The sequence below is a fragment of a genome, unplaced genomic scaffold (genome assembly GCF_019419815.1).
Source record: "Pyrus x bretschneideri cultivar Hongxiangsu unplaced genomic scaffold, Pyrus_bretschneideri_v1 Contig149, whole genome shotgun sequence".
In the NCBI taxonomy this organism is placed as follows: domain Eukaryota; kingdom Viridiplantae; phylum Streptophyta; class Magnoliopsida; order Rosales; family Rosaceae; genus Pyrus; species Pyrus x bretschneideri.
Window position 1 is genome coordinate 147,853 of NW_025999445.1, and position 14,854 is coordinate 162,706.

Genomic DNA, 14,854 nt, shown 5'->3' on the forward strand with positions numbered 1-14,854 from the left:
TGATTAACAATCCCTCCTAATCCCCGGTCCAGAACGATCCCTACTTATACATATACTACAATTTGACGAAAAGAGGGTTTAATTTGTGTGCGTATAAATTCACGCATCAATAATTCCTACTCCAGAGTTAATAGTGGTCTCATATGAACTACATCTACTTAAGGGCAAATAAGAATTATTGCTCACACAAAATAATCCAGGTGCTAATTTGAGCTTTAATAGCTAGCACGTTACGGCCTTGTGCTAATTTCAATTTTCACGAGTGTATTTGAGAACAAGCCTAATTCTCATAGAAAGCGGCCTCACTCTCACACTCACATAAGTAAAATCAGTTAAGGAAGCTCCTCTAATTATAACATCACACTCAAAACGAGTTGTAGATTTTATTAAGAGATTAAAAAAACTCAACCTCCAAAAAACATTACAGGATAAATGCACTCAACCTCCAAAAAACATTACAGGATAAATGCACTTACACCGTAGGGATGAGTAAAAATAACAATACATCTCTTACGGCCATCATATGATTCGTTTTTTTCCATTGAACCTAGTTCTTAGCATCTCTAATTACCAAGTTGGGTGTCCTCATACATGGCTCATGATTTCAAGGGCTTTAATCTTATCCCCTTCCATGTACTCCAGACCTTTTCTCTTACGAAGGTCGTGGTTAATGGAACTGCAAGATTATCACCATATTTAGTATAAATTCACAATAATGGTACCATGCTCAAATGAGATCTCATAACCCTATGTTTTCTTCTTATAGGTCTGGATTTACCGTTATAATAATTGATTTTTACCATGTTGATAATAGTAATGCCATCACAATGAATTACAATAGGTGGCATTGGTTTTTCCCAAAATGGGATGTCATATAAAAAAATCTCTCAACCATTCTGCTTCTTGAGTGGCTGATGTCAAAGCAATAAGTTCAGCCTCCATGGTTGAATTAGCAATAATAGTTTGCCTATTTGATTTTCAACAAAAAGCACAACTACCTAATGTAAAAATATAACCAGTAGTAGAAAGAGAATCACCAACATCACTAAAAACCTTAAGTACTACAAGATTTTTTTTTTATATAAAATAAACCATAATTCTTAGTGCCAAGTAAATATTTCATTACTCTTTCTATGGCATGCCAATGCTCTTTACCTGGCTTACTGGAAGACCTACTAAGCACTGCAACTGTATATGCAATATCAAGTCTAGTACAATCAATCGCATATCTCAAACTACCAAGTATGCTAGCATATTCCTTTTTTATTACTCACATAATTTTCTTTTTCGACTGGAAATAAGTGAACACTTGAATCAACAGGAATGGAAACATGCTTGCAATCAATAAAAATGTGACTAATCAAGAAAATACCATCACATGTTTTTTGTAATTTTCATACCTAAAATAAAATTAGCCTCACCAAGATCTTTCATGTCAAAATGGCTCTTAAGCATATTTTTTGTTTCATTAATCGCAAATATATTTTCTCAAAAATTAACATATCATCAACATATTTTCTCAAATATCTTACAAGAAAATTGTAATATTCTTCTAAGAAACACGTAGACAATTAGGCTGAAGCGCGGGTATTTTGCTCTCTTTAAGGAGATTCAAGCCCACTGCAGTTTGACAAAAGTGAACGTTCGGTGCAGCAATATATCTCTTGACTTGTCCCCTTCAAGATACAACAGCCCAACTAAATTGTGTTTGACTCAAACCTTTATGCACAAAAAGAGAAGAGTCCTAAGCTCCACAAGAACCACCTTCTTTGGCCAATATAAGTAAAAGATACAAAGTATGGAGGAATGAAGATTGTAGTTATTAGGAAATTGGTAGTGGGATCATAAAATAAAAGGAAACTTTAATCAAAACTCCCGGTACTATTCATTTTAACGAAAAACCATATTTTTACACTAAAAAGGCAATTCTGGTACTATTTACTTTATCCTTTATTTTATCCTTATCGTTAAAACTCAAAGTTTTCAAGTCATTTTCATTAGTTTTCCTTAAATAAAAAGACATGGAAAATGATAATAATTATATGTTTATTGTCACCTTTAGCGAATAACATAACAAACACAAATTAACAAAGAAAAAAGGTTACTAGAGTTACAAAAGATGAAAAGCTAAAGACTCCATCTTAGTTTCCCACTAACCACAAATAATGACAAATAAAATTACTTTCCCACTAACAACCAAATAATGACAATTATAATTAATTTAATATTAAAAATGAACCAACACATATCTTTGACATTGGATTGCGGGGAGTTACAAGCCCGAAAGTAACAAAAAGAGAGATTCGAACTATGAACTTAGCTACATTAATTTTGGAGTTTTCAGTGAATTACCTTTCGTGCAAGTAAGACAGGAGGTTAAGGCAATGCACAAGAAACTTTAGGCTGCAATGTGCCATCTTCCAAAGGCCAAGCATCAACAGTAAAGCATCTGGTGCAGCTCTTGAGGAGGGATTTCCTACCAATCCCACTACTTGTGTGATCTGGCTTGAAGCCACCAAAGAGAGGGGCACCAGGAGTCTCTGGTGTTACAAGAGTTGAGGGAGCTGACGGAACTTCCTCACTATTGTCCATCAATTATATATAACTCAAATACAAAAGAGTACTAGATAGATCTATAGAGAGAAAAAATCAACAAATTAAAAGTTTGTGCAGTAAACAATAAAATCTTAAAGAGAGAGAGAAGAGAAGAGAAAGTTTGAGCTTTCAGTTTAACTAGCTTGTTTGCCTATATAGTAGTAGTTTACTAGTATTAAGTTGCAAGTTGACTTAGAGAATCCCAAGGGAAACAAAAAAGTGAGAAAAAGAAGTGGTTGGAACTGCTACTGGGGATGAGGAAGTGGACGGTGAGAAACTGAGATTTGTTTATTTATTTATTTTGATTCAGCGTCTTTAACTAAATAATTTTGTACTTGTGGACAAAAAACTCATCAATAATTGGAAGCCAAATTCCCTTGTTAGAAGTGTTAGGTGAAGCCGTATGGAAGGTATGCGACAAGTAGAACCAAAATATATGCGCATTCAGTTAATGTAGAATATCCTGCATTCATGTATTCAAGTGGGTAAAGCCTAAAAAAGCTTTTTTTGTGGTAGAATAAATATTATAATCTTCATGTGACCATCTCTTTGTGCGTACCTCCCTTCCATTCCAATCTTTTAATCTCCTTTTCTATAGATTCGGTTTTATCACGATAATTTATCTTTTGTTATTATTAAAATGTCAAAAGTAGAGGTTGTGGCTCAGCTGGTAAAAAATAGTTATCTTGCACTAGGTATTTCGATGTTTTGAGTTCAAATCTCCTCTCACGCGGTAACGTTTGATTAATTTGAATCGAAGTTATCATCCAAGCTTGACTCCCAACCGCGAAATGCTTCCTTTTCCTTTTCATTGCTTTTCGTTCTTTAGGTTAGTACTATTTGCGACCAAAGAAAAAATATAGCTATAAATCCCATAAATTAGCTTTGAACTGAATTATAATTATTGACGGATGAGTCAAGGAGGGAGCCTGCCCGGCGCATGAAGAAACCCGAATTTAACCAAATACAATCGGAGGCTTGTTGAGGCCCAAAATTAGCATTAACATCAACATAAAAGTTAGCCTCTCTCAAAATATGATGGAAGGAAATAGAAGAGAAAACACTAGTTAAGTTTACAATGTCTTTGGAAATAGTTCTAATTCGCCAAGGTATTAAACACTAGGGTGTTTAAGTTACCAAAAAGTTTTGTACCAACAACAAGAGGATGACCACCATAATTTGATAATGAAACCACCACCAGCAGATAAGTCATGAACTGAACTGATGAGTCCATATTATACCATATATTTTATCCTATTCTTAGTTATAGTTTATTGGTTATTTTGGTAGAATTTTGATACTTTGTTATATATTGTCAATATAGGACATTCGACTTCCTCTAGAGCAAAAAGTGATCAAACGGATGAATTTTGGAGTGATTCCAATTGAAGGATGTTCGTGATTCTTTCAAGATAATTGTATCAAAATTTCAGATTTTTCTACCAAACCGTTTGACTGTGGCGATGAAATAAAGACCCAACACGCAGCTTTCCCAAATTGACGTTTCTGGATGTTTTGGGTATTTTGGAGGTTAAGATGGCATATTTTGAGGAATATTCCTTCTGAATTTGGAGTTGATTTGGTCGGTCAAAAGTCTGATTTTCTGAGAAGTCTGAATTTCAATTCAAATAGGAAACCTTTTGTTTCCTAGGTATTTTAATCTAATATGTTTCCTAGTTTTTAAAAGACCTAGGAAAGGTAGGATTTTATTTTGCGGTAGTATAAATAAGGCTTTTTAGCCATTAGGGTTAGAGAGGAGAGGAGAACACATCAATTTATAGAACTTAGCTAGGGTTTGATGTTTTGTATTTCAAAGTGTTTTCTATCATTCTTCTATTTCAATAAAATTCCTTTTATGGTTGTTAGTAACTAATTTTTGTTAGCTAGGACGAGGCCACGAGCTTTGGCAAGAATATTTAGTTTCTTTTCAATTTGCTTATGATATTATGCGTGCAAGTTTTGAATTATTAATCACCGATTTAAACTATCTAATTGTCTTGATGATTGGCCACCATTAGGATATTTAGAAAAATAATTTGATGCAATTTTGGTGGAGGGCTGTCACTAAAATTGACAAAGCCTTCTTGTGGTTCATATGTGTAGCTTTTTAGGATGGACGGCACGTCTTAAGAGTTATATGGTTTTTCAAAAGGTTTTCACAAAACTTAATGAGTCTTACATGTTCACATTTAATCTGGACGCCACAAACGGGTTGCATGTTAGATATACATTCTATGTTGGAGGTTCCAAGTAGGATATATTTTAGGAAAACCTAACCTTCAAAATATGCATATGTAATTCATATGAGATTAGAAGAACTACATAGGATTGTTAGGGTGACGGTAGAATCCTAATGTTTCTTTAAATTATTTTCTAGTTGATTTATTTAATTGTTTTTAGTTTAAATTTGTTTTTATTATTTTAAATCTCAAAATCAATATTTTTCAAACTTTGTTTTATATAATTAATTAAGAGTTAGTTTTAAATACAAATTATTCATTCAATCCCTGTGGAAAACGATCTTACTTGAGCCGTTTATACTACAACTACCTTATTCTCTTGCAAGTATTTTGTGTATTTTTATCTCTACTTTTGCAGGTGGTGAAAATCTCTATCAAGAAAGAAACCTACATCTTGAGGAGGGGGCTTCCCTTGAATCACATGTGGAGAAAGGCTAGCTTGAGCATTCAAAGCGAAGCCACTAGAGTCAACAACATGAGAGGAAAATGGGGAATAAGGATGTTGGTAGTCGAAGGCGATTGGTTTTCAGTTGTGGCTAACAACTAGAGTCAACAACATGAGAGGAAAATGGGGAATAAGGAAGTTGACCTACCAAATTAGTTTATTGGAACCAAATTCGTGCACCACCCTTGTGTGGAGGAGATGCACAAACTCGACTATTTGTAAAAGAACAAACGATCATAATATCATTTTAGAACCGGTGGGGTACCAGTCAAAGGCTCTTCAATGGTCAAGTTGGTAAGCAATTTATGAGACTCAAGCAACAGCTAAGACAATAGAGCATGTGATAATTGCGTTTCTCAAAATGAATCCTAGAATGGTGTATTTATACTAGTCGAGAGAGAGTCTTTTTAAGACATAAAATACGTATTAAGTTAGGAGAATCCCAGAGGATATCTAGAAGTAGATATTGCATCTTCTTAGAATTTTGATTACTTGTGGCGCATGCCAATCCATGGATTGTAGGAATTTTCAAGAATATAGAAACTTATCTGATCCATGACCGGATCAAGTTTCCGTATCTTATGAAACAAGAATGGTCAATCTTAGCCTTTTTGGGACACAAGATGATGGTGGCATCGCTAGTCTGTTTGTACAGCTTAAGCTGATTGGAACTATTAGGTACATCACCAGAATTGTTAGGTACTTATATTTCGATCCATCTTACTCCAACCCTTGAAAATCATGGTCCCACAATTTCCCTTAACTATTTATCTAAAGGGTTGCTCCACTTAAAGATAGATAATTATCCAAAGATCATGCCTTTCGGAGTAAATCAGAATACATATTGTTTATAGTTCTTCTGACGCATGGCTATCCAACCTCATAGTTATTGCCTATTGCAAGGTAATTGAGATGTTCCGGAATCATATGTGTGCTCCTGAAGAGCATGCCATAAATGCTACAATAATAGGGATGCCCTAGTTGTGTGTGCGCAAGAAATAAGGAACTACTTTTTATGTTTCTAACCTATGTAGACCGTCGGATTTGTAGATATCAAGGCATGACGATCCAGAATCAACGGTAGGATGAATCTAAAATATCTTCCATAAATATCCTCAGATTTCTTCTTTGTTTTCTTCCCACCTCAAAGTGTTCAAGCCTTCAACTTTATTTTAAGATTTCTACAGAACCTTCGATTATTGAACCTTCTACTTTCGTTGCCAGAAATTCTCACTTCCAATGTTTTCCCCATACCTTTCAAATCGAGATATGTCTTATTTGAATGTTTTTCATGCCTTTGTAGCAAACTACGACTCTTACTAGAACCTCATGTGGTTAGAGTACGGAGTAAAGAAGATGATGAAGCCTTCGTTCGCCATCGCCGAGATCTACTAAATGACTACAAGGTCTGGTTGGAAGCCAACCAAAACATCCGAGCAGCTTTGCCTGATTCTTCTGATCCTTATCGTCCATGTACTAGAATCCACCTATGGTACTTAGATTTGAGTTTAAAATTCCTTCTATCTGCACTCCTGAAGGAGATTCTGGTGTGCTAAAATTCCCTTTATCTGCACTTCTCGACGTAGTGAAGAGAATGGTACCTTTTTCGAAGGCTAATTTGTCGTGGTTTGGCCAAAAAACGACTCGAAAGTGGCTGTCTTGGTCTCGAGTTAGCTACTTTCGAGCCATTTTCCGACCAAACCACAACGAATAAGCTTCGGGTAAGGTATCATTCTCTTCGTCTCGTTGAGAAGTATGATTTTTCGTTTTTGAATCACTTCATTTTGTTGAGTATTGAAGAAGTTATGATCATTTAAAGTTTGCCCAGTTTTCGGTAAGTTTTTCAGTTTTCCGGCGAACCAATCACCTTTCAGGCTATTTTCCAGCCTTCTCCGGTGACCATTAGGCTTCCAAATATGTATAATCTTGTTTTATACTTTCCTATCTTCATTTTGATATATTATGGGTTGAATTTGATTAAGAAACGATTGAGTTACGAAGCTTTGAAAATTGCCCAAACTTCCGTCCAAGAGCTCCGGGACACTTAATGGGACACTTAATGGATGATGGACAATCTCAGAGACTATTTCTATTGATTTTCAATCTCAAGAACGAAAATGATGTGTTATGCAAATGTCAGGAACTATTTTAGTTAAAAAGCCTTTTTCTATATGAAAAAAGGGGTGTCTTGAAATTTCAATGCATCGAGAGTGTGTCTACCACCCTAGTAGAAAGAGGAATTTCCTCTCACTGGCTCACTTCTCTGTAAGAGCAGCTTCAGCGGAAGCAATTGCTCGAGGGACAAGCTTCAGCACAAGGCCTGATAGCCGGAGGGAGGAAGTCCAGCGTTGGCTGGCGAAGGAGCACAAGCAAGCCCGAGCACCAGGCCCGTGGATTCGTGTCAGCCCGAGCGCCTGAGGCGAGTCTAACATCAGCTGACGTCATACGCCTATTTTAATTTTTTTTCTGTTAGGAGACCACACAACCTTCCTATTTCGGCGAACTCCAAACCATCGTCACAGCCTCACCATCTTTGTGAGTTTCACGAAACCAGGAAATAGGGGGAAAATCCCTAAGGTCCCTTAATCTTTCCATTCTCTCTGCCCATAACCCTCATTGTCTCTTTATATCCCTGCAAACACAGAGACACTAACAACCACCATCTCGCTGTCCTAACGAGCTTCACACCACTAACAGTACCCACCTGCAAAGTCTTTGATCACCGGAGTCTTGCAACATAATATCAACCAATTTCAGGGCCTCCCAACTAAAATTCAAAAATAAAATTAAACAAAAAAAAAAGAAGAAAAAAGTGACCTCATCCTTAAGCAGAAGGTGGAAGGAATGGGAACGGAGTCAAGGAAAACATCAGTGATGTGAGGGATGTTGAACCGTTTCTCGAAATCCCTCTGGAACCTGGATTCCCAGTTGGGATCGCTAAAATCGATCTGCTGCCAGCTCTGGCTCTTGCTCTGTGCGAAGATGTGGTTACTGTTCTTTGCGACTCCTTCAAAAGTAGTCAGTAGCCTCAGAGACGGCGGAGAGAATCGGTGAGAAGTGCGGTGGTGGACGGCAAGTCCTGACGGGGCGATCGTGTGCGAGAGAGTGCCCATGAAACGGAGATGTTGAGGTGCAGTGAAGTTCCGAGTTTGCTTCTTCGATCAATGCGAGCGTTTGGAAGATTTGCAGAGAGACAGAGAGTGAAATAAATTAAAGAGGGAGAATCGAAAGGACGATGGAGGCCGTACAAATTGAGTAATTAGTAGGAAGCAGAGAGGGGAGTGGGCCTTTGTCACCTATTATTTTATTGCCTATTGTAGGTTATTGAAATGCAATAACACAAAAGATAGTTACTGTTTATTAAAGAGTAACGTTCACTAGTTGGATAGCATAGTGTATTGCCGAGGTCCCACGCTGGAACTGCTCTAACGAATAATCGCGGGGCGAGTGTAAGCAAGTCACGTGATCGTCACCTCACCTTCGGATACTCGGAAACAGTATCTAGGGCTTGCTACTGAGTGCTGACCATTCAACTCTTTCGCCCTAAGAAGAAGACGAAGAGGGGGAGAGAGAGACCCATTTGCCCTCATTGACTGTCACTCTCCACTGTAAGTCTCTCTTTCTCTCGCTACAATCTCAGCTTAAGGACTCAAAATTTCTTTGATTATGGCAACCCGTTGCTGTTTGCATTTTGAAATGTGGCCTCCAATTTTGTGGGTTAGCGAATTTATGCATTTATTTTTTCGCATTTTGAAATGTAGTTTATGCGATTGAAGATTGAAGCATTAGATTGAGATTGAAATGTAGTTTTATTGCAATACAAATTACTTTGTTCAGAACATGTTTAGAGAAGCCGGGTTTTGTAAGTATGAAGAGAAACTGTTCAATTTTTGGGTTTTTGTAGAGAAACTGTTGTCATTCTTGAGTAATTTGCAGAGAAACTGTTCTGATTGTTGGGTTTTTGTATTCATTAGTTTCAAACTCGCTTAAAGCATTTGATTGTTTATTCAATTTCTCGTTATGCTGTAATTATTTATCACCTTGACCTTTAGGAGTGGACATGCTGTAATGTCCATTAAACTGTCTCCTTGCAAGTACTCCAGTTTTGTGTGTTTGGAGTTTTTTGGATTTACGAAACCAAGTCTGTTTTCAAACAATGATTTGTGATGTTTGTATACAATCCAGATGGACTACAGCTCTGAAGATGAATCTGATATTAGTGATTCCGAGATCCATGAATACAAAGATAAACCTTACGAGCAGTTACGGGAGGGAAAATATAAAGTAAAGGGTCCTAATGGGACTCTTAGATGTCCCTTTTGTGCGGGGAAGAAGAAACAAGATTACAAGTTTAAGGACCTCCTCCAACATGCTTCAGGGGTGGCCAAGGGTTCTGCTCTCAGAAATGCGAAACAGAAAGCCAACCACCTTGCCTTGGCACTGTACTTGGAGAATGATCTAGCCAGCGAAGGAGACCAAATACAGCATCCAACGTTACCGGCTCCTGTTGCTCAGCAAGAAAAGCAAGAAGACCTCTATGTGTGGCCTTGGACTGGCATTGTTGTAAACATAGTGAGCCAGCCAAAGGATGGAAAAGATCTTCTAGATTCTGGATACTGGATGAGAAAGTTTTCAAAATATAAACCTTTAGAAGTTTGTACTTTGTGCAATGAAGGCAATCCAGCTGCATGCGCTGTAGTATATTTTAGTAAAGATTGGAATGGTTTTGGGAATGCTACTGATTTTGAGAAGATGTTTGAAACCGACTGTCAAAGTAAAAAGGATTGGAATGCACAAAAGGAACAGCCTGGCTCAAGCATCTATGGGTGGTGCGCTCGTGCTGATGATTATCATTCCCAAGGGCAGATAGGGGAGTTTCTTCGCAAGACAGGAGAGCTAAGAACGGTATCTGACATTGTACAGGAAGCAGCTAGAAAAAGAAATGATGTTGTGGCAAGCCTGGCCAATGAAATTGATATGACAAATGAAAATCTGGATGAACTGCGATACAAGTACAATGAGAGGACACTGTCTTTAAGTAGGATGCTTGAAGAGAAAGACCGGCTGCACAATGACTTTGTTAAAGGTTTTGTCCTGCCCCTTCTTCTATGCTTTGTTTTTTATGTGCATGCGTGTAGCACATCCTCTTGTTTAAATGTACCTATGCATTTGGATTTTATTATCTTTGCTTGATTTGTTGGGGGTTCCTTGACGAACTGTTTTCGTGTTTATCAGAAACGAGAAAGATGCAGCAAATGGCAAGAAATAATGTGCAGAGAATATTAGAGGAACAAGAAAAATTGAATTATGAGTTGGAGTCTAAAAAAAAGAAACTTGATACCTGGAGCAAAGAATTAAACAAACGGGAAGCACTGACTGAGCGTGAGAGGCAAAAACTTGACGAGGATAAGAAGAAGGTAACATATATGACATACTTGTACCACTCCATATTTTGCATTAAACGAATTTAAAGTAAGCATTGAATCTACTTGTTTACTAGCAGTCCATACGTTGCATTTCTGTTTGCTATCCTTGTATTCTGGTAGTTAGCTACAACTAGAGACAAATCTTGTTTAATTGGAATTGATTTTATTAGTTAATCAGAGCTGTAGATATTTCAAGAATTTGAATTGTCAAATTCTGTAACTTAGAATCATTTCCTGTCTGTATAAGATTTAAGTCATACCCAGTTTCATATGTGATTAATGTGAGATTGGAACAATTTGAGACCTCAATAAAAGGGGTTAATTGTCTGCATTAGGAGTTAAGTAGTAAATAGTCAGTTAGCGTTTATAAAAAATGATTCATTATTTCCGTTTAATTTCTAGGATGCATCAAAATTTGACTTCTGTTTCATATTGGTTTTTTATTTTATGGGGTTTGTGATATCCAGTTTGGTTTTTAAATTGGTCAACAGTTTATCCTCATAATCATACAAGTTAAGCTCTGGTAAACTTGTCCCTGTAATTCAAACAGTCATGTACATAAGCATTGCCATGTGTTAAAAATTCAAATTTAGAAATGTGCAGCCAGTAGGTAAAGCCGTTGCTTGGTTTGTGTCCTGGGTACTAATATAGTTTGCCCCTCCAGAATGATGAGAGAAACAATTCACTCCAATTGGCTTCCGAGGAGCAGAAAAAGGCTGATGAGAGTGTCTTGAGGCTGGTTGAAGTGCAAAAGGTGTGGAAATTTAGTGTTAAACTCAATAGAAACTGCAAAACTTCCTTGCTATATCTGTCTTTTCCATGCTATATCTGTCTTTTCCATGGTTTTCACTGACTAGGAATCTGAACTTTTCAGAGAGAAAAAGAGGATGCCTTAAATAAAATACTTGAGTTAGAAAAGCAGCTGGATGCTAAACAGAAGCTGGAGATGGAGATTGAAGAGCTAAAAGGGAAATTAGAGGTAATGAAGCATCTAGGGGATCAAGATGATGATGCTGTTCAATCAAAGATAAAAGAAATGGAAGATGAATTAGGGGAAAAAGTTGATGAACTTGAGGATTTAGAATCTCTAAATCAAACTCTTATCACCAAAGAACGCCAAAGCAATGATGAGTTACAAGAAGCGCGTAAAGAATTAATAGCGGTATGCATTTTTTCCTCCTTTTTATTTTGAACTTTACTTATTAATAGTTATACTTATTTTATATACCCCGCTACAAGGATGCCCCCATTTTAAGAAAAGTAAGGGCCACATTGTTGAAGCTGGGCCCACACTGTGGTTCCACAATGAAAACTGTCTGGTTTTTTTAATACTCAATTAAGAGCATCCATCCAAGAAAAACAACCGAATTGGAAGCCATTTTGGTTACCATCTGATCATTACCTGGTTTCTTGAAACACTGGTCGTCAATTTCTTTGTCAAAAATTCTTTAACAATAGGTTTTAGATTTTGTTGATTTTTCGCAATGATGATTGTGGGGAAGCCTGTATATTGATTAATAATTAATACATACATTTTTATTTATTTATTTTGTATAGACTTAACGTACTTCTGATATTCTAAGAAACATATATCCCACTTTCGAATGTTTAAATAGTGACTTATTATGACTATTCTCTCCTTGTTACATTGCCTTGGAAGGTAATCGAATTGGAAGCTAGAAAAAGTACATTAAGAAAGAGGTGCTTTAGAGTGATGAGTTGGTAATCTATGGTAAATTCTGTTTTAGTAATCATCTAACCTCTCGTACTTTTTGTTTGGCATAATCACAGCTCAGACGAGAGTATAAGATAGAGATTGGAAAATGCTGGTTGTCGTGTTTTCTGTTTGGCATAATCTTGTGGTTCATACTTATAAAAACAAAAGTATACTTCCATTATCTTGTCAGAGAAGGAACAAATAAAAAAATTATTTGTAATTAGCATATTTTCGTCATATGATAAAGAGAGATAATGAAGTCATGAAAACTTACTGTTTATTCAGGGTTTGAGTGAAATGTTGAGTGGTCGATCTAATATTGGGATAAAGAGAATGGGTGATCTTGATCAGAAGCCCTTCATGAACACATGCAAGGAACGATTCACTCTTGAGGAAGCACAGGTGCAGGCCTCCACTCTATGTTCCTTGTGGCAGGACAATCTAACAAATCCTGATTGGCATCCTTTCAAGGTTATAACAGTCAATGAGGAGCCCAAGGTATGATTCTTAAATACCTTCAAATTGATGGTTTCGGAACTCATTTATATACCAACAATGCAAGTGGAGATGTGCACTCCAACTTGCAGTGGTATCATGATAAAAAGCTCATCTAGTAACTCGTTATTTCAACAAATACACACAGTATTCTTGTTTTGTTAATTTTTGTTTTCAACTATTTCCTGGTGTTTTTGTAATCATTATACCAAGTCTGAAACATAAAATTAGTATCTGGGAAGAACTAGGCACCCTACAAGAGTTTCAAAGATGGAAAGTTTTAGGATTCTAATCATAGGTGTGCTGTGTTTGGCAACCAACACAGTTTCTACAATTATATATATGGTGGGAGGAGTTATGCTATCTGCTTGTGATAATTTACATTGGCTCTCCTACGTGTATATTTTTATTTCTTATACCCAGGTATAAATCAGAGGTACCTTGCAAATGTATTGATAACTACGTAATAGGAGTTTGTTTTTTCCATCTGTTTTGTGTTAATAGATATTGGGTAAAAGTTGTGCTGAATAACAATTTCCTGGTTGAGATGCAGTGTGAAAGAAACTTAGAGATTGAAGTTCTTATGCATGTGAAGATACTACGTGTATTTATGTAAATGTCGTGTTAAATCACCCATTCATAATGACGATTGGAGGGTGGTTAGAAGATGATTAATTTTCCGAGATGCCATGTGATGCAGGAGATACTTGATGAGGAAGATGAGAAGCTACGAAATCTGAAGGAGGAGTGGGGCAATGAGATACATGAGTGTGTCGTTACAGCCTTGAAAGAACTTAATGATTACAATCCAAGTGGGAGGTATGTTATCTCTGAACTTTGGAACTTCAAAGAAGGAAGGAAAGCCACACTGAAGGAGGTTGTCAGTTTTGTCTTAAAGACTATGAAGACACTCAAGCGAAAGAGAACATGAAACGAAGGTTAGTTTCATTATTATTTGGAAGTTAAATGTTTCTCAAGATATTGGATTACTGTTCTCTTGTTGGGGCAATTTGTTAAATTCTCTGTTTGGATGCATTCATGATTGCACCAATGATAATCCTCGGCTGTATTTAATTTTATTAAAATGGATAGATTTGAGACATGCATTTGATGTCCTCGGCAATTCATCAGACCACTTTAGATATTGCTGTTGATTCGTACTCCACTTTGTCTTTCTTTTGTTTTATCTCAATGCATCTCGTGCGAATTCAACCTCAGAATATCGTTGTTGCAAGCACTCAATTGCGTTTAAATGACTTGAATCTCAAGGATTCGAGTAACGCAATAGTGTATAGAATCGTCGACTGTTGGAATCAGAACCATTCTTCCCGTTGTTAAGAATTGTTCTCCTACTATGTGAGGTGTATTGTGGCAGGCCTGGTAGCAAGAGGTAGAAGATGAACTCCAGAGCAGCGAGGGTCGATGGTAAATCTACAACCAGTGGGCAGTGGTTGGATCGGATGGCAGGGAAATCATGTTTCGCAGGGAGAAGAATTCCTCCTGGACAAAATGATTTATAATTTGAAATTTAATTTTGGATTAGAGATTTGAATCCAACGCGAAAGTTATGCTTCGAATCAGAAAATATTTTCGAGAAATTGAACGGAAATGTAAAATGTATGTAGCCATAAATGCAAACAACTATGCAAATGGCGGATCATAGTGATGGGGCATTTTTATTCAATGCATTGCTGTCCAAACATTTCCCCTCCACATGACGATAGGAACTTTCGTTGCATATAATGTCACGCTTACAATAAGTAGTTGTCACGTAAGTTTTTCTACTATTTCCGTAGGTGTGGGCCATCGAGTACATTGTCACGATGGTATCATGGTCTAATAATAAGTCAACTTTATTTTGCTACACATGACATTGTGTTATTTCAAGGCAACATTGCGACTATGTTCAGCAACGTCCATGACCCAAACCCGCACC

The 14,854-nt window shown here is 36.8% G+C and overlaps 1 protein-coding gene and 1 pseudogene across 2 annotated transcripts; one reads left to right on the forward strand and one right to left on the reverse strand.

Moving 5' to 3' along the window:
- The window catches only part of LOC125475417, a 41,892-nt pseudogene extending 39,035 nt beyond the window's left edge, over window positions 1-2,857 (reverse strand).
- A 5,873-nt stretch (window positions 2,858-8,730) lies between these two features.
- Window positions 8,731-14,498, forward strand: LOC125475413 (factor of DNA methylation 1-like). Of its 2 annotated transcripts, XM_048580142.1 has the most exons (8): window positions 8,731-8,888; window positions 9,466-10,366; window positions 10,516-10,697; window positions 11,371-11,460; window positions 11,581-11,868; window positions 12,709-12,921; window positions 13,619-13,856; window positions 14,294-14,498. In XM_048580142.1, exons 2-7 carry the CDS (start codon window positions 9,466-9,468, stop codon window positions 13,847-13,849), a joined length of 1,905 nt encoding a protein of 634 aa, XP_048436099.1. In that variant the 5' UTR covers window positions 8,731-8,888; the 3' UTR covers window positions 13,850-13,856; window positions 14,294-14,498. The 2 variants fall into 2 exon arrangements, with proteins under 2 accessions (XP_048436099.1, XP_048436098.1); XM_048580141.1 differs by lacking the exon at window positions 14,294-14,498 and having other exon boundaries at window positions 13,619-14,062.
- The last annotated feature ends 356 nt before the right edge of the window (window positions 14,499-14,854 follow it).

What these genes read in the sequence shown, in the direction of transcription:
- LOC125475413 (XM_048580142.1), top strand. Translation starts at nt 9,466, where the DNA reads ATGGACTACAGCTCTGAAGATGAATCTGATATTAGTGATTCCGAGATC. An exon ending in GCACAATGACTTTGTTAAAG is followed by an intron (nt 10,367 to 10,515) that starts GTTTTGTCCTGC and finishes CGTGTTTATCAG; the next exon opens with AAACGAGAAAGATGCAGCAA. An exon ending in CAGTCAATGAGGAGCCCAAG is followed by an intron (nt 12,922 to 13,618) that starts GTATGATTCTTA and finishes CATGTGATGCAG; the next exon opens with GAGATACTTGATGAGGAAGA.